The following is a 27,011-nucleotide window of genomic DNA, read 5'->3' as shown; positions in this document are numbered from 1 at the left end:
GGCGCAGACCTGGTGGAGGTTCCACGTACACCTCTTCATGTAGGGCTCCGTGAAGAAAAGCATTTTGGACATCCAATTGAGAAGCGAACCAATTTCTAGCAGAAAGAACTGTAAGTAGACAACGAAGTGTCGTGAGTTTTGTTGTTGGAGAAAAAGTTTCTTGATAGTCGATTCCCTCAATTTGAGTATATCCCTTTGCGACAAGACGAGCCTTATAACGCTTAATCGTTCCATCTAATTTGTATTTTATTTTATAAACCCATTTGCATCCAATGGGTTTCTGACCAACAGGGAGTGGAACTAAGCTCCAAGTCTTGTTATCTTTTAATGCTTCTAATTCAGCATTCATGGTTTGTCGCCAATGTGGATCAAGAACAGCCTGAGCATATGATGAAGGTTCTGTGTGACCTGTAATGTTAGCTAGGAAAATGCAATGTGCTGAAGATATGCGAGAGTAAGAAAGATAATGAGAAAGAGGATATCGAGTACCTGATGTTGGACTTGGCATAGCAGAAGATTGATTGGCTTGAGCTGGCAATATGTAGTCTTTATGCCATTCAGGAGTTTTTTTTAGATGAGCAGATTGTCTTAAAAGAGGAGATGAAGAAACCACAACCTCCGAAGTGACTGGAACGGATTCAAGAGTTTCATCAAACGTCGGATTTTGAACGAGTTGGTTGGGATTGGCAAGATTATCATATGTTATATTTTCATATTGGGTGGGATTGCTGGAAATAATTTCAGATTGGGTAGGATTACTAGAAAAAATATCTGATTGAGTAGGATTGCTAAAGACGTCCTCTGTAATTCTAGGTTCATGAGATTCTACTCTCCGGATAGATTGTGGTTGAGGAGATGAGACATCTTTTATGACAGATGATGGAGAGGACCAATTGTCAAATATACTAGAAGAGGATTGAGGTGAGAATGAGGTCGAAGTTGGTGTAACTGAACTAAAAGGGAAGATCGTTTCAAAAAATTTGATATCACGACTTACAAAAAATTGTTTAGTTTCCAGATCATAAAGCTTATAACCTTTTTGACCAGTGGGATAACCAACAAAAATGGAGCGTTTGGCTCGAGAATCAAACTTTTGTTTATGTTTAACGACAGTAGCATAACACAAACAACCAAAAACTTTTAGGTGACTAAGGGATGGTGGTTTATGATATAGTAATTCATAAGGAGACTTAGAATGTAACAATGGAGTTGGTAATCGGTTAATAATATAGACAGCAGTCAAAACACATTCACCCCAAAAGGTGATTGGCAAGTGAGCTTGAAAACGTAAAGCTCGTGCAACATTTAAAATATGACGATGTTTGCGTTCAACTACCCCGTTTTGTTGTGGAGTGAAAACACAAGTTGGTATTCAATTCCATGAGAGTGAAAAAATATTTTCATTGGTTCAAATTCTTTTCCATTGTCTGTCCTAATTTTCTTAACTGAGGCATGAAATTGGTTTTTAGTAAATGATATAAAGGATTACAAAATATGAGAAGTTTCAGACTTGTATTTCATAAGAAATAACCAAGTACATCTTGTAAAATCATCTACGATAGTAAGAAAGAAACGAGCCCCTGAATCAGTAGGTACTCGATGTGGACCCCAAACATCGCAATGTAATAAGTCAAATGGAGAACGAGTAGATATGTTACTCAACGAAAATGCAAGACGTGTCTGTTTAGCCAAAGGACAAACATCACAATTATTATCAAAGGAAACACTACGAGAAGGTAATAATGGAGCAATTAATCTAAGGCGAGAAGGTGATGGGTGTCCTAGACGCATGTGCCATAAATCTTTTGGTTGTGAAACTTGATGAGAAATGGGTGGTTTCTGTATTGATGACATGTAATAGAGACCAGCTTGATGTTTACCCGAGCCAATCATCTTCCCCGTAGCCAAGTCCTGTAATACAAAAAAAGTGGGAAACATAAGGGCACAACAATTTAAGTCATTAGTGAGTTTGCTAACAGACATTAAATTTAATCGAAAAGAGGGAACATGTAAAACATTGTTTAAGGTGATATCTGAGTTAAAAGGTATTATTCCAGTGGAATGAATTGATACAGATGACCCATTGGGTAAATTGACAATGGGTATAGATGGAGATTTTGTTTGAGTAAAGAAAGTGGAATCGGAAGTAATGTGATCAGTTGCTCTGCTGTTCAAGATCCATGGCCTAGTGAATGCAGAATTAATTGAAACATTATGAAAAAGAGACAGACCTGCTGCATTTGCATAGGCATCGCTATTACCGGTAGAATTATTATTTTGCGTGAACAAACTTACTGCCTGAGCAATCTGTTGGAATTGTTCTGCTGAAAATCCATGTGAACCATTGGAATCTTGTGAGTGAATCTCATTCTTAGATTGACGAGTGTCTATTACATTAGCAACATGAGAAGGATTACCCTGAGATCCACGTTGTTGTCGATTATTTTGGCTTCCTGAGTTGTTGGGAGACCAAGTGCCATTTTTAAACTTACATCTATCCTCTGTATGACCTTTTCTATTGCAATGCTTGCAATGAAATTTCAGAGTGCGGCAATTCTCAATTGTGTGTCCTTCTCGATTGCAATGCTCACAATGCCTATCCTTGGATTTGTTGAAAAAACTATTGGAACGCCTTTGAACTGCAGCCGCAATAGAGAAACTTTTTGTTGATTCCGACGTCATTTGTCTCTGTGTTTCTTCTTGAATAACAAGTGAATATGCTTGGCGTACATTAGGTAGGGGAGACATCATAAGAATATTGGATCGAACAACATTATAGATATCATTAAGACCCATTAGAAATTGCATTACACGGTCTTCTTCAATTTGATCGGTGTGTGCTTTAATTTGATTGCAAGTGGGAAATGTTCGAAATGTATCTAACTCATCCCAAAGACCTTTGAGTTTTGTGAAATAGGAAGAAATGTTCATGTTACCTTGTGAGAGTGAAGCCAATGATTTTTGAATCTGATATATTGCTGGTGCATTCTTTTGAGAAAATTGATCTTTAAGATCTTGCCATACTTGGTGAGCCGTCTTGGCATGGATGACTCATTTAGATAGATACGGTTCCACCGAGTGAGCAAGCCATGATAAAATCATACTATTGCATTGATTCCACAACGTATACTCTGTTGGCTTATCTATTTCTAATGGCGGTTCAATTGATCCATCAATAAACGATAGTTTGCTTTTGGCTGTGAGAGCATGTATCATTGATTTGCTCCAGGATGGATAATTGATCCCATTCAACTTGATTGGAACAAGCATGAGGCTGGGATGATCTGAATGTTGAAGAAAATATGGATTTGATGAATTCATATCGTTACTCTTATTGCTAGTGTTTGGACTTTTGGATTGATCAAGCTCTAATACCATCTTGGAAAAGAAGAGAGAACAATATATTTTGCTGAAGTAATTTTCTTTATTCACAATCCGATATATATACAGCTTGATACAAATCAATCTAGCCTAGCTTTAGGTAAGAAATCGTGATCCCCAATTAATGGGATTTGATCTACTAATATGGAAACTGAATATACAAGAATATATGTACAAGATATGTATTTCTCAACATAACTTGTATTTTCATCTCACTTTTGTATTCATATATTGTTGTATTCAACATATAGATCATGATCGATGAGTTACTTTAACTCAATGGGATACAAATTATTGTATGCATTCAAACAGAAAAAACAGCTACTAACTAAAAAAAAAAAACAATTTCATTCGTTATACATCATAATTTGGATACAAAACATCCGAAAAAAGCTATAAATCCCAATGCATACAAAGATTTCACTGATTCAATCAGAAAAAAAAGCACTCTTGTACTCAACATATACAAATATCTCATCCAAACAAATAAAAAAATTGAAACAAATACCTGATTGTTTTTCGATTGTTCACTAGATGCGACAAATTTATAGTTGTCAATTTTGAAAAATTATGTTTCAAAAATATGTCGTATTCAACTTGAAGAAGCTTTGAAAGTTATTAGATGAATGATTCGGAAGACAAACTAAATTATTTTAATTTTTTATTTTGATGTTCTTAAGAAGAAAGCAAAAAAACGCTCGACGGAAAGATGACTATTTATGCTCTTTTTAAATGTAACTGATTTGTATTTAAAATATTTTTTACTTTTTTTGAATTTTTTCGTTCCATGATTTTCTCTGTTTTGTTATTAATTATTTGTATTCTTTCAAATTAATCAAAATAAAATAAATACATAACTAATCTCTAAACAAACTAAAATAATGACATTTTTAATAAATAATAAAACTGTTGCTAAGGAGTCTCATTAAAAGCTAAAATATTGCTGTTTTGAAAATTTTCTCATAAAAAAATGCTGCCGAAATAGGTGGGATATGGCCCATTTTACTCAAAATCTGCTGCTAGAATTTTTTTGAGGCTTTTGGCCCCATTTTTCTTGTTGTATACAAGGTATACAATCGTTGTATATTATTGATATCCTTGTAAATCAGCACCTGAAACCTGCGTATCTGATGCATACAACACGTATACAGTCTATTTTTGAACTCCCAAACACCTATATTTCAGTTTCCATCCATGTACATCTGTCCCATTGGCCTGCCTGACTCGATAAGAGGCAAAATTGAAAGGCCCAACGAAAAGATGCAAGGAGATGAGATAAGAGTCCATGATGAACTCGGGGCAGATTTCATGTATAACAAATAAATAACAAAATAATTAACAAATACAACGAAAAGATGCAAGGAGATGGTGCTAAATGTAACTCTGATCTGCATATTTTATCACCCAAACAAAAAGAGGACAAAATTTTCTCCCATGCTTAAACTGAGACATTTATTTTTAATTAAAATATTTTTCCTATCTTACATAACACGAGCTCAATACACCTATTTTACTAACTCCAAAAATTAATTGATCTCAATGTGCTCTCCATTATCATACAAGTAAAGCCCAAGAAGAAATACTCATGATATACAAAACTAATTAATGACCCTTAGTTGCGCACTTCCATAGGTAAAAGAAAGTTTGAAGAGTCAATAATGGCAAGATGACGAATGATATACATACAGTACAATGATATGATACTCACTTTAGTTGGCTTGGATACCACGCTGACACACTAGCAATGGTTGACTTGGGCACCATATCGATACACTAACAGATTGCGTGTGGGCTTCATGAGAGGACCAGGTAAGGGTTCATGGGTTCCATGAGAAGATCAAGCATTTGCATTTGTGATCTTTTGGGACACGTATCTAGGTATTTGATGTTTTATGATATGTGACTGGAAGTCTATATAAATTGGTGATTGTTGTTATATGTGTTGTTCTATGTTACTATATTGTGGTAAATTGCTTACAGTGATATCCTAGATTGTTCATTTGATCCTACCGGTATATTATGGTTTGCTTACTCTTACTACACCTGTTCTTTCCTTGTTGAGTACAAGGCATCTTTCAACCGCTGATTCGAGACTTCAGTTAAAAGATGTCTGACTTCAAATTCAAGTATGAACTATTCTTCCAGGCTGTGGATTCTTCTATTTTTCTTGTCCATCATTTGAGACTAAGACAATCTTAGACTATTGATTTATTGTTTTTAAGCTTCGAGGTTGCATCCCCTTTTATTTTAGACATTATAGTTTTGATACTACGATTTTCAGTTTTTAGGAGTTGTTTCCGTAAATGTTTTGATTATTGAGTTGAGTTTAGGGGGACTCAATTATTTAGTTGTTTCTAAATTGTTTTCTTAAGTTTTATGTGATGAAGTGCTTCAATAAAAAGAGTGTCTTGGGCTTATTGCGGGTTAGTTGTTGGTTCTTCTATCAAGTGGTTTAGTGTGAGTGACAATCATGACAGTTTGGATCGTGACACAATTTAAATTTAAGAATCAAAAATTAAATTTTGATATGAAATCATTATGTTTGTTGCGATATTTACATATTCGAAAACTACATTAAAATTATTATAAGCCACAATAATTGAACAATTCAAAATATTTAAAAGGTATAATTAAATTACGATAAAAAAAACTTGTATAACACTCCAAATTTGAAAGATATCACATAAATTGGAAAAGAAGAAAACAGTAAGTTTTTTATTTGGCTATTGCCTTGTTGTAAGTTACATAGAAACAAGAATTGAATTCCATTTCTATTTTAGTCGCAAGAACTTTGACTCTTCAATTTTTAGTTTCATTAGCTTGTGCAATCCGACCTGGAGGTGGTTTTCTTTGCCCACATTCACAGTAAAAACCATCGCAGTAATAGAGATCGATAAAGCCACAAAGAGATCTACAAATATTTGGATCTTTGTCGCAACAACAAACAGAAATATCTCTCGCTTCAGCCTTTCGTGAAATACCTATAAATAAAATTTCATAATTATAAAACGAACTTAGAAAAAATTGTGGAAAAGTGTATGATATTCAGGCACTAAAAAATTAAAGCAAGTAGAAGACTTACAGAGTCCTATAATCATAAAGATGAGGAGAAAAGACAATACTTTGAAAGTCATATCTTAACTTTTGGTGTAATGCTCAATAGGCCACTTGAACGTAATTTCTGTAGGTGTATGATAGTGATGTTTATTTTACTTTTTGTCCTACTTATAGCATATTTAGTCAACAATTCAAGAAAATACTAATATTTTAAGAATCTTGTAACGGATTTCTCTCCCTTTTTGGGGCAATTACATTTAAGTTAACATGACAATATTTGACTGAAAACGTAACGTACATGTCTTATACACATAACGCGCTTGAAATTTGATTTGACTGGACATCTTATTGCATTTTGACATGTGGAATAATTTTATTGACTTTCTCATTTAACTTGATATGTCATTTCATTTGACATGTGGCACCAAAATAAACCTCTAGAATAAAATAGCAGGTCTCTTATACAAAAATATACATCTAAATAAAAAACATCTAAATGGCTACATGTATATGTGATGTATTTATATTGAATAAATAGTGTATAATCTTATATAGATAATATATAATATGCAACTTGCCAACAATATATATTGTTTTACAATATTTATATCATTCTATGTATCAATATTAAACAAAATTAAAAATAAAAAAAAATCGAGGGACGATCTTTTGCCTTAATTTCTTGGACCGGGACAATTTCTTAGTTTTTCTTGGTCGATTTTCACACTCTTTTTAGTATTGTTAATTTTGACGAGTTTTATGATATTTTTTATTTCTATTATTGCGATATTTATATTTGTGTTTGCAACTTGATGCACCCTATTTCAAATTGGTCAAAATAATTAGAGTCTTCATATAATATCGGGGAAATTACATGCTTAAGCAAACATTTCACGCAGGATTGGGAGTAAGTCGACCGATGGCTAAGAGGAATCTCTCCTTTAAAGCAGTCCCAGTCCGGCCCTACTTACTCTATAGGTAAGGCTTTCATGAATAGCATGCTCGCACACGTATACCCTCACAAACCAACTCGCTCGCTTCGACCCTCGCCCCGATCCATAGCCCTTGGAGCAAAACTCCCTTGTAGAAGGACTCCCACTTCAATTTCACCTCCCTAACCCCTATCTTAAAGGGAGTTAATTAGTCATTAAAGCTATAGTTTTAATTAATTACCACTCGCGAACAATATTCAGTGATAATTACGTGGACTGGAGTTTTGAGTTTGTATAATTCACACGTTTGTATAATTCGAAATTCTTATAATATAATTTGTATAACTTTTGTATAACGTAATTTTGTATAGTATAATTTGTATAGTTGTTTAAAGTTGATGTTTGTGTTTGTATAAATTAGTTATTTCGAGTTTATACAAAAATATCTCAATTATACAAACATACCCGCGATTTATACAAATCACCCGCTAATTATACAAACCCGCGAATTACTCAAACGAGGCAACTTAAATTGTAGCTGTCACACCCCTTTTTCGCGCACGGCGGCGGGAGGGTTTTTCCAATTTAAGTGACAATATTGATTTACGGATTATATTTTACTGTTTCAGAGTCGCCACTTGGAATTGAGTTATGGTGTTCCAAGTCACCTTTTCGAATCCCTAATCAATAGGAAATGACTCTTTTAGTTTTGGTCTACGAACTAGAAATTAGGGTAAGGAATTCTGTTGACCGAGGGGAAGGTATTAGGCATCCCTCGAGTCCCGTGGTTCTAGCACGGTCGCTTTTATTGACTCATACTTATTTTAATATGTTTTTGGATAATTTGTGTCTACGGCCCTGGTTCACTTATTTTTTTTAATTGTTAAATTTTATTAGTCTTAAACCGGATGCATAACTGCATTCTCGATCTTGACATTTTAGAGACATAACTGTCTTCTTTGCATCACACTTAATAACCTTATTTTTATAAGTCACTACCTTAAATTAATAAAACTAATTATATTAGTGGACAAGGTGCGTCACCGCATCATTGAGTTTATTTTAATATCTCAAAAAAAAGATGTGTAACCACATTCTTAATTGGAACAAATATTTTTTAATTTATTTAAGTGTTTGATCTAACATTAAAAGAAAATATGTATTCCTAAAAAAAAAAAAAAAAGTAAAATACTAAACTTCTAGAATAAATTTTTTTGATTATTTTACATATGTTTTTTTTTTATTATTATTATTTTTTTCTTAAAGTTGATGTCAAAATTAAGTGTACACTTTCTAATCAAAGAAAACAATATCGAATTGCAAAAAATAAATTTCATTTTTTTGTTTGATAAAATAAAACAACAATAATTTATTTATATTTATTTTTTAGCCTAACTATACCTACTTTATCATTATTATCTAAATCAAGACAAGAACAATGTTATGACATGTTCATTTTTAAGAGATCACAACTAACAAATAAAAATAAATAAATAAATAAAAATCATCAATTAAAGCTACCTTCATTCATGAAATAGAGATATAACAACTAACAAATGAATCATTTCTATCAAATTCATGAATGAAACAAAATATAATAAAATTTGTCATAAAATTACATCAAATTCCATGAATAAATTAAATAAATAAGGCAAAGTTGAACCTTAAATAAAGAGAATAAGTACCGCAAAATCTTGATTGAACCTCGATTAGAATACCCACGAACCTTTTTATAGATTATATGTAGTGGTATATGTGTTGTATTTATATGAAAGAAATGAGAAAGAAAACAAAGATCTGGATGAATTGATGTATTTTAAAAAGAAAATAAAAGAGATGTGAAGGTCTTTTTTTTTGTTTGCTCGTGTGTTTTTGTTTTTGGGATGAAAAATGTTTTTTTTTCTTTTCCTTCCGTTTTTCTGTCTCTGTCCGTCTTTTCTTTTTCTTTTTTCTTTTGTGTTGCTGTGTTGTTTCTATATATTGGAGTGTGGGTGTGTGTAGTGTCGTGTGTGTATAGGGGTGCTGTGGGGTAGTGGGGTTGAGTGGGAGGAGTAGTGGGTAAATGTGTAGGTGAGTTGGGGTAGTGGGGTAGTGTAGGTTATTTTTTTTTAGATTAAATATATATATAATAATAATAAAAATACTAATTAATTATTTTGAACTAATAAAATATTAGAAAAGTCAAATAGCAAGTTAAGAAATATAATTAAGAAATACTAGCTTATTTATTAAAATAAAAAGAAAACATATATTTTTTTGTAGTTTTTCAATCTTTTAAAATAAACTTACTAAAATACGATGAAAAAAATAAAATATTTAATTTATATATAAAAGCAATATTTATGTACTAAAAATGGTGTAATACCTTAAATTCGGTCAAAAATTACGTGTCTACAGTAGCTACAACCCTTAAATATGTAAATTATATCTATGAAGCATAATTAAGTTTATTATAGTGGTTATTTGCAAAAATTCCCTTTCAATATTTAGAATGGATAGAGAAGACTATATGTTGTTTGTTTGGTGAGGCCAATTCCTGTTAACCTAGTGGGTTGACTGGGATTTGGTGCTCTTTATTTGTACAGAATTGTTTAGATGTTGGTATGGTAACATTCACATGAGTTTACCAACAAAAAAAGAAAGGCTAAAATTTCAATTATGTGTGTCTTAATGCATAAACAAAAAAGACGTACATTTTCTCGTTGGAAAGCTATCTAATATTGGGTAGTATGCAAGAGAAAACATAAGGTAAATATTTACTTAAAAGAAGTAATCAAAATAAGATATCCAGTGAATTTTCTTACTCAAAATTTGAGTTTTAAGTTTGACTAGGTAGACACAATTAGACCTTTATTTGTTTAAGACAGAATGCTTCATTGGGCCTGTCATCCATTCATATGTTGTCAATTGCACTTTTTTTCAAAAGTAGGCAACATCTACCTGCACATACATTACATTTCTATATAGAGGAGATGGTGCTAAATGTAACTCTGATTTGCACATATTATCACCCAAACAAAAAGAGGAAAAAATTTTCTGCCATGGTTAAGTTGAGACATTTATTTTTAGTTAAAATATTTCTCCTATCTTACATAACACGAGCTCAATAAACCTATTTTACTGACTCCAAGAATTAATTGATCTCAATGTGCTCTCCATTATCATACAAGTAAAGCCCAAGAAGAAATACTCATGATATACAGAACTAATTAATGACCCTTAGTTGTGTTGGGTTCTGAAGGGTTATTAGGACGTTATGCGGAAGCTTACAATTTGCAAATCATATAGTTGATAAATCAGATAACAAAAACTTATACTAAAAATCAAAATATTATTATATCAAAACTAATATAAAGAAAAACATGGAAACTTTAGAGAGAATAAATCTCCCCATAAACAAGACTCTTAAACGACTACATTGTGGATGTTATTGTTATGTGTTAGAAGAAACAAACCTATATTTATAGAGTTCTAAAATCTTTCCTACTAGAAAAGGAGTCATAAAAGGAGAGAATAAACCAAATATAAAATAATATTATATTTTCCTTTCAAGAAAAGTAAAAACATTTATGGTAATGTTTTTTTTTTTTCTTTAAGGAAAAATAAATCTTAAATTATGGTAAGAAAAGCAGGGCAAAACCCTAACAAATCTCCCCTTTTGGCTGGATTTTCTTGACAAAGCTTGATCTGTCTTCTTCATTGCATGATAATCTTGTTCTTCACAAAATCTCCATCACTGTTGCTTGACATGGTTAAAAATAAAGTTTAAAATATATGGGTTAAAAATATTTTATTTTTATTCTTAAAAATTGCAGCAACAGGAATGTTAAAAATATGTTGAAACTTCTTCTCCACATGTAGCTTGACAAAAAGATCTTCATTATCATCAAATTGATTACAAATTGATTTGAAACCATCTTGAGCCGGTCTTCAACCTCGTTGAACCATAGGACCATCGGACCATGGGATCGTTAGACCATGTGTTCTGGTACCACTTGTTGGGTTCTGAAGGGTGATTAGGGCGTCATGCGGAAGCTTACAATTTGCAAATCATATAGTTGATAAATCAGATAACAAAAACTTATACTAAAAATCAAAATATTATTATATCAAAACTAATATAAAGAAAAACATTGAAACTTTAGAGAGAATAAATCTCCCCATAAACAAGACTCTTAAACGACTACATTGTGGATGTTATTGTTATGTGTTAGAAGAAACAAACTTATATTTATAGAGTCCTAAAACCTTTCCTACTAGAAAAGGAGTCCTAAAAGGAGAGAATAAACCAAATATAAAATAATATTATATTTTCCTTTCAAGAAAAGTAAAATATTTATGGTAATGTTTTGTTTTTTTCCTTCAAGGAAAAATAAATCTTAAATTATGGTAAGAAAATCTGGGCAAAACCCTAACAAGTTGCGCGCTTCCACAGGTAAAAGAAAGTTTGAAGAGTCAATAATAGTTAGATGTCGAATGATATACATACAATACAATGATATGGTACTAACTATAGTTGGCTTGAATACCACGCTGACACACTAGCAATGGTTGGCTTGGGTATCATATCGGTACACTAACAGATTGAGTGTGGGTTCCATGAGAGGACCAGGTAAGTGTTCATGGTATCCATGAGAAGATCAGGCATTTGTATTTGTGAGCATTTGGGACACGCATCTAGGTATTTGATGTTTCATGATATGTGACTGGAAGTCTATATAAATTGGTGATTGTTGTTATATGTGTTATTCTATGTTACCATTGTGGTAAATTGCTTACAGTGATATCTTAGATTGTTCATTTGATCCTACCAGTATATTATGGTTTGCTTACTCTTGCTACACCTGTTCTTTCCTTGTTGAGTACAAGGCATCTTCCAACCGCTGATCCGAGACTTCAGTTAGAAGATGTCTGACTTCGAATTCAAGTATGAACTATTCTTCCAGGCTGCTGTGGATTCTTATATTTTTCTTGTCCATCATTTGAGACTAAGACAATCTTAGACTATTGATTTATTGTTTTTAAAGCTTTTAGGTTGCGTCCCCGTTTATTTTAGACATTATAGTTTTGATACTACGATTTTCAATTTTTAGGAGTTGTTTCAGTAAATATTTTGATTATTGAGTTGAGTTTATGGGGACTCAATTATTTAGTTGTTTCTAAATTGGTTTCTTAAGTTTTATGTGATGAAGTGCTTTAACAAAGGGGAATTTTCACAAATAGCTACTATAGGAAATTTAATTAGTCTCCTTAGCTACATTTTGCCTAATTACGTTTCATAGTCGTAGTTTCAGTAGCTATGAATATTTTCACTTGTATATTTCGCATGAATTTAATATCATATACAATTCATTTTTCAAAAATTTTAATGAATTTAGACGGTAACTTCGGTTGAGAAAAAGGAAAATAATCCCATAAATTACGAAATTGTATCTCATTAGAGTTTCATACCAAATATGACTCTCTCTATACTAATAGAGTAATAGTTGCTTATTATCAATTGCTTTGTATTTATACTTGTGTTTATTGAATTATATGAGTATAGAAACTGAAAATATGTTTGTAAATCTGAAAAATCCATAACATTATACAAAAATAACAAAAATGAATTCATTAAAATATACAAATTAAGTTATACAAAATATCGCAGTTCCTTCCCCGTTTCATTGGTCCATTGAGTCAGATTGGTCTTCTTCTTCGATTCTTCTTCAAATCTTCTTCTTTGATCCTTCAAATTTTTCTTCGATTTCTTCTTCGTCTTCGATTTATTGCTTGTAAATGAAATTTCTTTTGCCTTACAAAAAGATAAGAAATCGTCCAATTTTTGCACATGCATTTGAATACCTCGAATGATTCTCTTATGACTGAGATATTCAATATTATGGCTGGAGCGAATTGAGATTTTGGCTGTAAAACTATTTTAAAAATGAGGAAAACAAAGAAATTATACATATACAAACAATTGAAAACTGATGGAAGTCTAGAAAAAATTAAATGGGGATTACCTGAAATTGAATTTGAACGATTTGGAGGGTTGAAATTTGAAACTGATTCGGTTGAGAGATTTATGGAGAAAATTAAGTGAGTATAAGAGAGAGGCAGTGGGAAGATTCGTATAAAAGAAGAATATGGTTACTACACGTTTTACTAAAACAAAAAAAAAAAAAAACTTTCACATATAGTCACTCAAAAATAGCTTAATTACTCTCCATAGCTATAGTTTGATAATTACAATTCGTAGCTACATGTTATAGGGAGGAGAGAAGCGAGCGAGACTGGGAGAGAGAGGAAAGAGGCGAGTGAGAGATGACAAAGAATGGGAGAGAGGTGAATTGTATATGTATATCGTTTAGATAATTGTATATTATACATATGTATTTGTATATATGACAAGCAAGATTGGGAGAGGGAGGAAAGAGGCGAGCGAGAGTGGGAGAGGGAGGAGAGAGGCGAGCAAGAGAGGGCAGAGAGTCGGAGAGAGGTGAATTGTATATGTATATCAGTTAAATAATTGTATATTATACATATGCATTTGTATATATGGCAAGAGAGATTCGGAGAGAGAGGAGAGAGGCGAGCAAGATTGGGAGAGGGAGGAGAGAGGCGAACTAGAGAGGGCAGAGAGTGGAGAGAGGTGAATTGTATATGTATATCGGTTAGATAATTGTATATTATACATATGTATTTGTATATTCTGGCGAATTATACATAAACAAACGTGGCTAATTATACAAGCTCGAAGTCAACCCACGCAATTAATGTATAATGTTAGTCGTGAGTGGTAATTATAGCAAACTATATCTATGATGAGTAATTAAGTAGTATAAGTTTGCTTAACCGCATAATTTTCCCTAAACAATAACCATTTTTATAATTAATTAAGAGCAACTTTCACATATAGCAAATATAAAAATCATATTTGTATGTTATAACTATAGTTTGCATAATTGCGCTCCATAACAAATTTTATGTTTGCTATGGAGCTTTTGATTTGTATAATTCACTAGATACATCCAATTTTATACAAATTGTTCAGTTTTGTATAAATTCATTTATACATTGTAATTTGTATAATAAGATCTGTATTTGTATAATGATTATAAGTGTATAAGACGAATATATATGTATTTGCATTTGTATATATATTTTTCTCTCGCTTTATACAAATACAAATACATTTTATATATTTTATACATTTGTATACCAAATGGATAATTGTATACCGAATCAGATGTCAAAAAAATGGGATGTTTGCTGCGAATTACAAATAAAATATACTATGGCTATATCATTTAATTTGAATTAATAGTTTGTTATTTCATACAATATTCCCATTAATTAATACTATAATCATGTAGCATAATTAAGTATTAAATGTTAGCTTAGTTATATAATTTTTCCTTTAATATGTAGTGTCCTGGGCTTAATTGCGGGTTAGTTGTTGCTTCTTCCATCAAGTGATTTAGTGTGGGTGACACTCACGACAGTATGGATCGTGACACTTATGTGACACAGTTTAAATTCAAGAATCAAAAATTTAAATTGTGATATGAAATCATTATGTTTGTTACGATATTTACATATTCGAAAACTACGTTTAAAGTATTATAAGCCACAATAATTGAACAATTCAAATATTTAAAAGGTATATTTAAATTACGATAAAAAAAACTTGTATAACACTCCAAATTTGACAGATATCACATAAATTGGAAAAGAAGAAAACAGTAAGTTTTTTATTTGGCTATTGCCTTGTTGTAAGTTACATAGAAACAAAACTTGAATTCCATTTCTATTTTTGTCCCAAGAACTTTGACTCTTCAATCTTTAGTTTCATTAGCTTGGGCAATCTGACTTGGAGGTGGTTTTCTTTGCCCACATTCACAGTAAAAACCGTCGCAGTAATAGAGATCGATAAAGCCACAAAGAGATCTACAAATATTTGGATCTTTGTCGCAACAACAGACAGAAATATCCCTCGCTTCAGTCTTTCGTGAAATACCTATAAATAAAATTTCATTATTATATATATATATATATCCAAGAACAAGAAGCTTTATAAAACGAACTTAGAAAAAATTGTGGAAGAATATATGATATTCATGTACTAAAAAATTAAAGCGAGTAAAAAACTTACAGAGTCCTATCATCATAAAGATGAGGAGAAAAGCCAATACTTTGAAAGTCATGTCTTAACTTTTGGTGCAATGCTCAATAAGCCACTTGAAAGTAATTCTTGTAGGTGTTTGATAATGATGTTTATTTTACTTTTTGTCCTACTTATAGCATATTTAGTCAACAATTCAAGAAAAATAATATTTTAAGAATCTTGTAACGGATTTCTCTTCTTTTTTGGGCAATTACATTTAAGTTAACATGACAATATTTGACTGAGATCGTAACGTACATGTCTTATACATCTAATGCGCTTGGACTTTGATTTGACTAGACATCTTATTGCATTTTGTCATTTGACATGATTCTATTGACTTTCTTATTTAACTTGATATGTCATTTCATTTGAAATGTGGCACCAATATAAACATCTAGAATAAGATAACGGGTCTCTTATACAAAAATATACATCCAAATAAAAAACATCTAAATGGCTACATGTATATGTGATGTATTGATATTGAATAAATTGTGTATAATCGTATATAGATAATATATAATATGCAACTTGTCAACAATATGTATTGTTTTACAATATTTATAACATTCTATATATCAAAATTAAACAAAATTAAAAATAAAGAAAAATCGAGGGACGATCTTTTGCCTTGATTTCTTGGACCGGGACAATTCCTTAGTTTTTCTTGGTCGATTTTCACACTCTTTCTAGTATTGTTAATTTTGACAAGTTTTATGATATTTTTTATTTTTTATTGTTGCGATATTTATATTTGTGTATGCAACTTGATGCACCCTATTTCAAATTGGTCAAAATACATGTTTAAGCAAACATATACTAGTTAACTATCATTATAACTATAGTTTTAGTTAATTATCACTCGCGATCAATATTCAGTGATAATTGCGTGGACTGGAGTTTTGAGTTTGTATAATTCGAAATTCGTATAATATAATTTGTATAACTTTTGTATAATGTAATTTTGTATAGTATAATTTGTATAGTTGTTTAAAGTTGATGTTTGTGTTTGTATAAATTCGTTATTTCAAGTTTATACAAAAATATCTCAATTATACAAACATACCCGTGATTTATACAAATCACCCGCTAATTATACAAACTCACCTGCTAATTATACAAACCCCACGAATTACACAAACGAGGCAGCTTAAATTGTAGCTACAATCCTTCTTCAATATGCAAATTATAGCTATGAAGCAGAATTAAGTTTATTATAGTGATAATTTGCAAAAAAAAATCCCTTTCAATACTTAGAATGGATATAGAAGACTATATGTTGTTTGTTTGGTGAGTCCAATTCCTGTTAACATAGTGGGTTGACTGGGATTTGGTGCTCTTTATTTGTACAGAATTGTTTTGATGAATTGGTATGGTAACATTTACATGAGTTTACCAACAAAAAAATATTGGCTAAAATTTCAATTATGTGTGTCTTAATGCATAAACAAAAAAATGTACATTCTTTCGTTGGAAAGCTATCTAATATTGGATATTATGCAAAAGAAAACATAAGGTAAATATTATTTAAATGAAGTGATCAAATGTTGACATGAATTAGACCTTTATTTTTTCAAAAGTAGGCAGTATCTACTTGCACATTACATAACATTTCTATATAGAGGAGATGGGGCTAAATGTATCTCTGATTTGCACATATTATCACCCAAAAAAAAAAGAGGACAAAATTTTCTCCCATGCCTAAACTGAGACGTTTATTTCTAATTAAACCTTTTTCTCCCATAACGCGAACTCAATACACATATTTTACTAACTCCAAGAATTAATTGATCTCAATGTGCTCTCCATTATCATACAAGTAAATCCCGAGAAGAAATACTCATGGTATACAGAACTAATTAATGACCCATAGTTGCACGATGATAATAATAGTTAGATGTCGAATGATATACATACAATACAGATGTAAACATGAATCAGCAACAATTCCCCAATCCCTAACATTAATCTACATAATTATAAGTCATAATATAAGACAAATGAGAACCAAATATCACCCCCAAAATAAGAAAATGCAGAGCATGGAGAGTATATGAAAGAGTACAGCTCTAACATTCATGACTTGATCTACGCCGGAGGATATGGACACATTCATTGGTAATGAACCTATAAAAATAAAAATTGTGAATAATGATCAATAATATAAGAGTTTTTTCTTGATAAGTTAATAATGTCAAAAAATTATATTTTAAAATTATTTTACTTACAATCTTGATCTGCCCAACCAATTCTCTGGTGAGCCAAATCATATACAATGCTCTTATCTCTAAGAGCAATATCTGTGTAACAAGAGAAAGAGATATAATTAGTGTCAACCTAAATTATAATGCAAGAAATGCAATTAGGGAATCAACAAAGAAGTTCGTTAATTAATTAATATTAACTCTTCCTATTTAATTTTTGGCTGAATTCACTAATTAATTCAATTTTGACTAAGTTCTAACTATAATGAACTATAATTGAAATTCATATGGCCATTTCCTAATGCAAAATCTAACCATTTTTACTCATCTTAAACCTTTTTGTTTCAGGACCAAAACAACACCAATTTCAGCCCATTCTAACAATATAATATGCAGCAGCCCAACCCATATTACTAAAAGACCCAGCAACAATAATACTTCTTCCGTTCGTATTTAGCTGTTACTCTATTAGGTTTCACGTCCCTTAAGATAAGTTTATCATTGTATCCTAATTATTATTTATCAGTGATGATTAGCTCATTATTATTTAGCTTCTTATTAGAACATGGAACAAGACTAGGATAACAAATATTGATACACTTATAATTGTATTTGGTTTTCTGTGTGTTCAAGAATTTGAATTTTAGGTGCTTAACTTCCTAGAATAGATCTAAAATGATTGTTATAAAGTCATTCTTACTTTTGATTTTAGCTATGTTGAATACTGCCAGTATACATGTGGTATACATCTAATATAAGGATGAAAATTGGGCCAAATGCCCAACGATTCACTGATTCAACATTTTAAGTAACGACTTTTTTTAAGTATTTTTTTTAAAATTATTTTAGACTTTGAACATTTGTGATTTTTCTAAATGATCGTAAAATCGCGACATAACAAACAACTTTGTTTATCACAGCTAACTAGAAGTAATATTGTTTTTGTTTTAATCTACAACTACAAAATTAGAAGACTAAATTAAGCAATGAAATACGAAAAATAATTATTGTTTAGAAACTGACCTCCTAAAATTGTCATGCTCGGAGCTTTTTTTATCAGGAGAACGCACCAAGTAGAAGTATTTTTCTGTTAAACACATATAACAAAGTAACTTATCTTAGTAGTTACATAAAAAGGTGACATGGAATTAATATAACCTCTATATAAAAGATTTCAAATTATAAATACGGGTTCGAATACTTACAAAAGCGCTCATAAAACTGAGGTAATCTGCTGGTCTTAACTCCATGGATACACCACCAGCAAAATTTAGTGTAACTCGAGGAAAGATCTCTGTTACATTATTTGGGGAGCTGTTCAAGTCACCAAAGAGATCAATTAGATACTTAATAATTTGAAACAGATATTCACTTATCGAAATATAAAATGTTAACCTGGAAGAAATTAGATAGCATGGAGTCATTCCTGACATGATTGACTCGACAGAAGATGAAATAGCAACAGCTATCTGTAAATAAATAAGTTAAATTCAAGTATCATCGTCATAGCTTATTTCGTAGCTAATCAATAAAAATATATAATCTTTATTTCTTATGTGAATTCACATGGAATTCCCAAGTAACAATGCATGCAGGTTTACCTCGAAATTAATTTTTGAAGCTTTACTTGAGAATTTTATTACGTAGACAATTATTTGGGGATTTTATTGGTGTAATTCTATTCAAAGATTATTTCTTGAACACTAACCTAGAAAATTACTTGGCGACTTTGTTACTACGATTTTAGGTGAGGGCTTTTCTTGGAAATTTATCCAATAATATTACTACCTACCGAATTATTAAGGTATTTTGTTATTGCTATTTTTATCACAAATTATATCTTAAGAATTTACTTGGAAATTTTATTACCTTAAAAATCATATAGATAGGAATTATTTCTTGAGATTTTGTTACCTAGGAATTATCATAGGTTTTATTGTTATATATTTTACTATGGCTTATTTTTTAGAATCTACGTGAAGGTTTTATTGGCTAGGAAATTACATGTGAATTTGTTTTTGTGATTTTAGTTGAAGATTATTTCGTGGAGATTCTATGAATATATTATCATCAAACAATTAGGCATTTTTCAAATCAATAGTAAATTGTATGTAATCAAACAACTTTCTTTAATAACAGAAATTGGGCCAACGCCCAAATCCTCAGCAGCAGCAACCTGGGCCCTGGAGTGTTCAAATTTGGCCCAAAAGCCCAGATATCTATTTCTATTTTCACTGACTCGTCTTTATATTTGCTACATTAAACTGTTTATCAAGTTTATTGCTAGTATAATTATTTTTAAATAAATAAATAAATAAAAATGGTTTTTTTAATTTTATTTTCAAATTCTATCCTATTTAACTTCTAATAAAACGTTAGCATTCTTACAAATTTATTGGAAATTTACAGATAGGAATTCTCGACCGATTTCTATAGCAAAAATCACGAATTTCTATCAAAAGTTTCTTGCGAATATTTCATTTTCCCTGCAGGTAATTTCCGTGTAGTTTACCTGAGGGAATTTAATTCGCCAGGTAATTATGACTACCTACGTATATTTTTTTCATCAAATTTTGTTTTTTCAAAAATATTTCTTAGAAAACTATTTTGCATCTTCTTAGAATGGAAATATATTTATTGTAGAATGAATAAAATGTGTGAGGAAGAATACTTACCGCACTAATAACAGAGTCGTACGCCTCTGCAACAAGATGAATTTGAGTGGTTCCAGAATCAAAAATAGTTCCTCGATCTTCTGAGGTTGCGAATATTGCTGGATCAATATGCAAAAGTTTTCCATTCACAGCTATGCTCTGCAAATCCACATTGTAATGCTCCCTGCAAGAGTAGACAAATTAGACTCTATTTTACATTTGAAAAAATATATATAATATAAAATTATACGTACGTTGATGGAACTAGCGGAGTATAGACCATGCTCGGATTCTGAATTTCACCGAGAACTAAAATACCTCCTCCATTGTCGCTCTCTCCTTTCAAGCAATGCGAGAATACTTTGCGAGAAATTCCATGCGAAGAAAGCTGAGATATTATTGAAAGACTACGTCGATCAAACCCAAGAATTCCATCAATTGCGTTGTCTGACAGGACCAGACTACCAAGTTGAGTGGTACTGCACCTGTTTTGATTTCAAATCAACATAATTAGGATCTTCTTTTTTTTCATATTTAAATATGTTGGTGACTGGTATTAAAATATTACTCATTTTAACTTGCTTTAAATCACCAAGTGAAATGCATGCAGTTCACTGCTTTGATTCTTTTAACATTACTTTATATTGTATCTTAAGTTATTTTTGAATTATAACTTAAGATAGTTTTCAAAAAAATTTTAACACTCTTGATGCATAGATAGAATAAGTTCCATGTGTAAATAATTAGTTCCTTTATTTAAGTGATGTTTAGTTTTATCATTATCATATAATAAGATAAGATAGATTATGGATGAGTCCTAAAATTAATACGTAACAGAAATTGGGCCGACGCCTAAATCCTCATCGGGAAACTTATCAGCAGCCTGGGCCCTGGACTGTTCAAATTTGGGCTATAAGCCCAGATTTCTGTTCTCACTTCCTTATCTTTATATTCGCTATATTGGGCCAGAAGCCCAGATTTCTATGATCCTGATCCTGATCCGAGACCCCATCTCGAGATCCGATTACGTCCTTGACTTATGCCGAGACCTAACCTTAATCCTAACCCGAGACCCCAACCTGACCCCAAGCCCAACCGCTTTTGAAGAAAATGACAAAAGTAGCCAAATGCGCAAAAACTAGTCACATCTTTTAATCTACAAATTTACGGTTGATTTTGTCATATTTAGAATTGAAAAAATTGGAGGACATTTTTTATTTTTTTTTACTCAATTGCCTAAACAAATGTCTAAGTGGTGTTGTATTAACCAAAAAAAAAAAGGTCTCAATACAACACACTTTTGTAGCTAGTAGCTACTAATTGATATTATTTTCATCTGTCGCTAATTTCCAAGCTTTGGAAGCAAGGCTCAAGCTATCTACACCATTTGAAGTATCTAATGAAAAAATCTTAATCCTTTTAATTTTATTTTTTAATTCCTTGTTTTGTATTGAATATTCTTGGTATATTTAGTTATATTCCAGATTTGCATATTATATTAGTAGACACTAATAGCTAGGGTTTTGATTCTACTCTTGTTGCTTTTGTTTTGATTATTTCTTGTAATTTAATTTATGAAATGAGTCTCTTGTTTATTTGATTAATATTGTTTTTTTAAAAAAAAAATTGTATTGATTTCTAAGGGAGTAACTAACTCTAGCTTATTCCCAATTCCTTTTAATTAAATTCGAGAGAAAACTAAGATTTGACTTAGATTAATTAACATGATATGAGATTTTTAATTTCATCCATTAGATTTAACCTAGAGATATGAAGAATATAATTGTAGCTTAAGGTGATTGATTTCTTTACTCGCTTTATAGTTACGTTAGTTTTATTTTTATCAGTTTTTAAATCAAAAATTAAAATATCATCAATTGTTTGACTTAGAGTAGAGTAATAATTCCTAATTACTCGTTTGACCGCCTCTATATTGTTCTTTATGAGCTTCAACCCCAACTCATAATTAATAAATTATATTACATGTGATTGTGTATACTTTTTCGTTTGTAAAGTGAATTTGAATGCTATCAACAATAGATAATATGAATTTTTTGTACATTTTTAACGTATCTAAGAAAAACAAGGTATTGATAGGAACGTAATTTGAACTTTAAAAAAATATATAGATTAAACTAAAAAAGTCTTATCTTTCCTTTTTTTTTTTTTTTAAAACTTATTCCCCTCGCATATCAGTTATCATGTTTCTGTTTTACATGCCCTTAAAAATTAAATGATAAATAAAAAATATTTATTTACTAGTTTACCCTTATCCTATAGATCAAATTATTTGTTAGTTAATTGTATAGTTGGTTTAATTTTTTCGAAAGATGGAATATCTATAGTTCTAGCTTCATGTTCCCTCTTTCTCAAGGATGTCATTTTTATTTTTATGTTGTAACAGAAGTTATGACCAAGTCCCTCTATACAATACTTTCTTGCAAATTTATATGATATCCTAAAATGACTTGAGAAAAATTCATTAAAAAAAAAATTACTTACCCAAAAATGATTGGTACTGAAGAGCTAGAGGTTGACGAAGTGCTTAAAAATGTGTCCAAATGCCAAACATCGGACACAAGATAGCCTGTTGTACTACTTCCGTCCATGTAACTCAGGGTAAAACCACATCGGTTTGTCCCAGTACATTCGCACCCACGGGTTGAACAAGAAATGGAAGTGGCAGTTGTTGAGTTGCCACTATCATAAAAGTTCAGCTTGACCTGCAAGAACATAATAATGACGTTAGATTTTTTTTTAAAAAAAAAACTAACTTCTATATCATAATTTGTACACAAAACTAACAAAAATAAAAGAGAGTGAGTTTTCTTTTTACCCCAAGTCCACTGGTCTGAGGACAAGTGTCACAAGAACTGCATGCAATCCATGAGATCTCACTTCCAGTATCAATCAATAGATTATATTCTCTGGGTGGTGATCCCACTTTCACTTTTGTATAATATATGCTAGAATTGTATAAAAACATGAAAAAAAGTCAGTAAAATACAATGGTTGTAAGACATTAAAAAATGAAAAAAATAAAATAAAAGTCATTGTATTATATTAAAAATGAAAACAACTCTCATTGTAAAGTTAAATTATCAAAATATTTCTTAAATTTGCCCGGAGCTAAAAGGGAATAATTCAAAAAGGCAATAAAATTCAGTTAAGAACCAAAAGGACAACATTTTAACGCCCGAATTAACACCGTTGGAATTAGGCCAAATTGGATAAGGCTCAAAATTTCATGAGTCTTGCAAGGCGCAACATCTTGTAAGACGCACAACGACTGGGCCTTACAAGGCTCCCTCAAATTTTTAAAAAAAAGTTTTTTCGTTTTTTTATTTTTTGCCTTTCCTTAAATTTAAAAAAATATCTTGAAACAATTAAAATATTTTTTATTTTTTATTTTTAATATTAATTCTCTCACAAATTAAATAAATAATAAATTTATTTCAAACTTGCATGCAAAGACATACAAATTTTTGTTTAGCAATTTAAGTCATTTTAATGGCATTCTTTAGCCATATATGCAACTTGTACGAATGAATAGGAGCACAATCTTCAATTGACACCCATCATTTGTTTTCTTCAAAGCTTAGTTATATTAATTAATTAAGGACGAAGAAATTGAAGCAACATTGGGTTATATTTATACTAAGAATTCAATGAATTAGAAGTTTATTGGTCACTTATCACTTACCACTTATCTTGCTCAATTGGCATGCCCCGTAACTAATTATATTTTCTCTATTTTAATTTATTTGAGTTTTTTAAATTCGTTTAAGAAAGAAACATAGTATAGGACTACAATGTTAATCTGCATTTGTGATGTACAGTAAATAAAACAATTTTTTATAGTTAAAAATATAGAATAACCAATATATCTTGTGATGGGAGTGAATCTCAAACAAAAGAAGAAATGTTTTTGTCAAGTATAATTATAATACTTGACTAAAATCTCTAAGAGTAATAAAAACCAAGTCACTTGCAAACTTGCAAAAAATGAAAAACTAAAAAATAAATTTAAGAAAAGCCAAAATGTGAAAAACTGCAAAAGAAAAAAAGAAAAAAAATTAAGGAAAGGCTCAAATTTCCCTCCGTCTTGTAAGGCGCAGCCGCCGTGGGTCTTACAGCATTGCGCCTTACAAGGCGCATGGAATTTTGAGCTTTACCCAATTTGACCTAATTCCAACAGCGCTAATTTAGGCGTTAAATTATTGCCCTTTTGGTTCTTAACTGAATTTGATTGCCCTTTTGAAATTTTTGATAAAATTTCTTGCCCTTTTGACTCCGGACTCATCTAAATACAACTTATGTAATATTACTACTAATTAGTAAATTCATTTCAAATAAATAATAAATTAATTAAATGGAAAGTCGTTGGCATGTAGTTCATGTATATTTCAACTACTGATAAAAAAAATCAGTGATTAATTATCGTCATTCAATTGAAAGAATCTTCATTTTTTTAGAAATATTTTACCTCGTACAACTCATGCCTAAGATGCATAATGAGAATTGCACTTTCTTGAAAGTGTTCTCATTTTCGTGCAATTATTAGTATATTATTCATATATATATATATATATATATATATGCTTCCAGTCAGGAATATTAATGGTTGTTTTTATAATATTTGAATTTTAAAAAGATTGTATTTCTTTGCTTTATATGTGTACTTTCTTTTGGTTAAACTTAATATCCGTTTTTTTAATCTCTTTTCTATCTATGTAATTGTAGATTTGTAGTTCATTTAGTTTTTTTTTTTTGAATTTGCTTTTTAACGGATGTGGCCCCATCAACTTCCATTTACCTTTACCACAACTCTTTTTATTTCATCCACTTATTTGTTGGGAGACCATTCTTCAGGTTTTTCAAGTTTTTATCTTAAGCCTTCAAAATATAATATTACTTGATTAATTAATATTTAATCTATAAAACATAAAACACAAAAGATTATATTTATTTTGTTTTAATTTGTTTGATTTATTTTAAGTTGTTATGAAGTTGAAGAAGAAAAAATTTAAATCTTTACGTGAAAAGTTAGAATTAAAAGAATTGTTACAAAGATATAGAATCATTCTTTTTAAATAGACTAGAAAAAGTAGATTAAATAAATTAAAATTAAAGAAGTAATATTTTAGAAATAAAATATATATGCTATACTATTAGAAAAAGTGAAAATTAAGTTATATTTTAAGTTTTCTACATATTTTTAAAATATATTGTCTTGTTTTCGTGCATTAATTTGTGCATATATTCAAACAATGTTTTCAAATTTAACTTGTCTATTTATACCTGAGTTTAGTACTTTCTCTATTTTTATTACTTTTCTTTTTGATATATTATATATTTAAAAATCACATTAAAAAATCTATAAAAACACAATAATTAATGTTAACACCCAATTTCGACCCTCTACAACATAAATTAATCATTAAGCTTCTTTAAGTTCAAATAATTAGCTTTATTTATAAAACTCAAAATAATTTTTGAGTTATTTTAAATAAAATTGTCCTTTTTATAAAAAATTTAAACTAATATATATGTTTTATATAATTATGTATAAATTAGTACATTTTATGAATATTCGAAAATCGTCTAATTTTTTTTTAGATTTACTTAAATGTTTGGTTATTTAGTTTAGTTAATCAATAGTTTATATTTTTGAATTATTTAGTTTATAATTGAATTAATTATTTTATTTTATTAAGATTAAGAAGCTTGTTTGGTTATTTAGTTTAGTTAATCAATAGTTTATATTTTTGAATTATTTAGTTTATAATTGAATTAATTATTTTATTTTATTAAGATTAAGAAGCTTGTTAATTAATTAATACTAATTCATATTATTTGAATTTTAGCCGATTTTCTAATTAATTCAATTTGGCTAACTGCTTAACTTTGGTTGGCTCTAATTATAATCCATATGGCCATTTCCTATTTGCAAGATCTAGCCAATTTTTTCTCCAAACGTTTACCAATTTTCATACAATTTTAAGACCAAATTAAACCCAATTCTTTCTACCTTTTCAGCCCAGCCCAATTCCAATATCAGCCGACCCACAGCAACCCAATTTACAACTCAACAACACAATTACTAGATCCAACCCACCATACAACTCAATCCCTACAACTAAAGACCCAGCCCCTTATCTCTCCCTTATTAATTTCGTACTCGAATCATATAGGTGTTGAAATCTTGCATTTCAACCTGCCTTGGATTTTATTTAGTTATCTAGCTTAGTTCAAACCCATATATTTTAGATTTATTCATATTTGATTTGTCTTATGAGTTATGGTTTAAATCTACTCGAAGTGCTACTCTTATATACTAATTTGTGTATAATTTGAAGTTTTGTTTGATCTTTACTAATATACCGTGCATTAAGATCTTTACCTGTTTATGCTTCTATTTAAAGTTCAAAAGCTTGAAATATGATATTTATCTCCCTTTTTAGCTAAGACTTAGGCTAAATATAATTTCAAAACTCAGTGCTTCTCACTTAGTCATTAGTTATGCTCTTATGATGTCTTAAATGTGGGTTATTTAATCATAACTCACTAGTTTAGTGTACGTGTTTTTGCACGTCAATTACAACAAAAAAATAATTCAGATCGTGTCTTT

At 30.3% G+C, this 27,011-nt stretch overlaps 1 protein-coding gene across 1 annotated transcript; it reads right to left on the bottom strand.

Annotated features, from left to right (window-relative positions):
* Positions 1-6,180: 6,180 nt before the first annotated feature.
* LOC125819802 (aspartic proteinase 36-like) lies at positions 6,181-24,106 on the bottom strand. Its single transcript, XM_049499243.1, has 12 exons — positions 24,084-24,106; positions 23,217-23,346; positions 22,883-23,103; positions 20,635-20,865; positions 20,402-20,564; positions 19,122-19,195; positions 18,932-19,040; positions 18,750-18,813; positions 17,751-17,822; positions 17,588-17,649; positions 17,440-17,491; positions 6,181-6,362 (listed from the first exon to the last, which is right to left on the bottom strand). Exons 1-12 carry the CDS (start codon positions 24,104-24,106, stop codon positions 6,181-6,183), a joined length of 1,383 nt encoding a protein of 460 aa, XP_049355200.1.
* Between the last annotated feature and the right edge of the window lie 2,905 nt (positions 24,107-27,011).

This window comes from Solanum verrucosum, unplaced genomic scaffold (genome assembly GCF_900185275.1).
Source record: "Solanum verrucosum unplaced genomic scaffold, falcon-dt-bn FXZP01000239.1, whole genome shotgun sequence".
Lineage (NCBI taxonomy): Eukaryota > Viridiplantae > Streptophyta > Magnoliopsida > Solanales > Solanaceae > Solanum > Solanum verrucosum.
The sequence above is the reverse complement of the archived record's forward strand: the minus strand, read 5'-3'. Positions and strand labels throughout refer to the sequence as shown.

Coding starts and splice junctions, on each gene's coding strand:
- LOC125819802 (XM_049499243.1), bottom strand. CDS start 24,106: ATGCCAATTGAGCAAGATAAGTG. Junction 23,347..24,083: donor CCAATTGAGCAAGATAAGTG/GTAAGTGATAAG, acceptor ATACAATTCTAG/CATATATTATACAAAAGTGA. Junction 20,565..20,634: donor ACTCCGCTAGTTCCATCAAC/GTACGTATAATT, acceptor CTACTCTTGCAG/GGAGCATTACAATGTGGATT.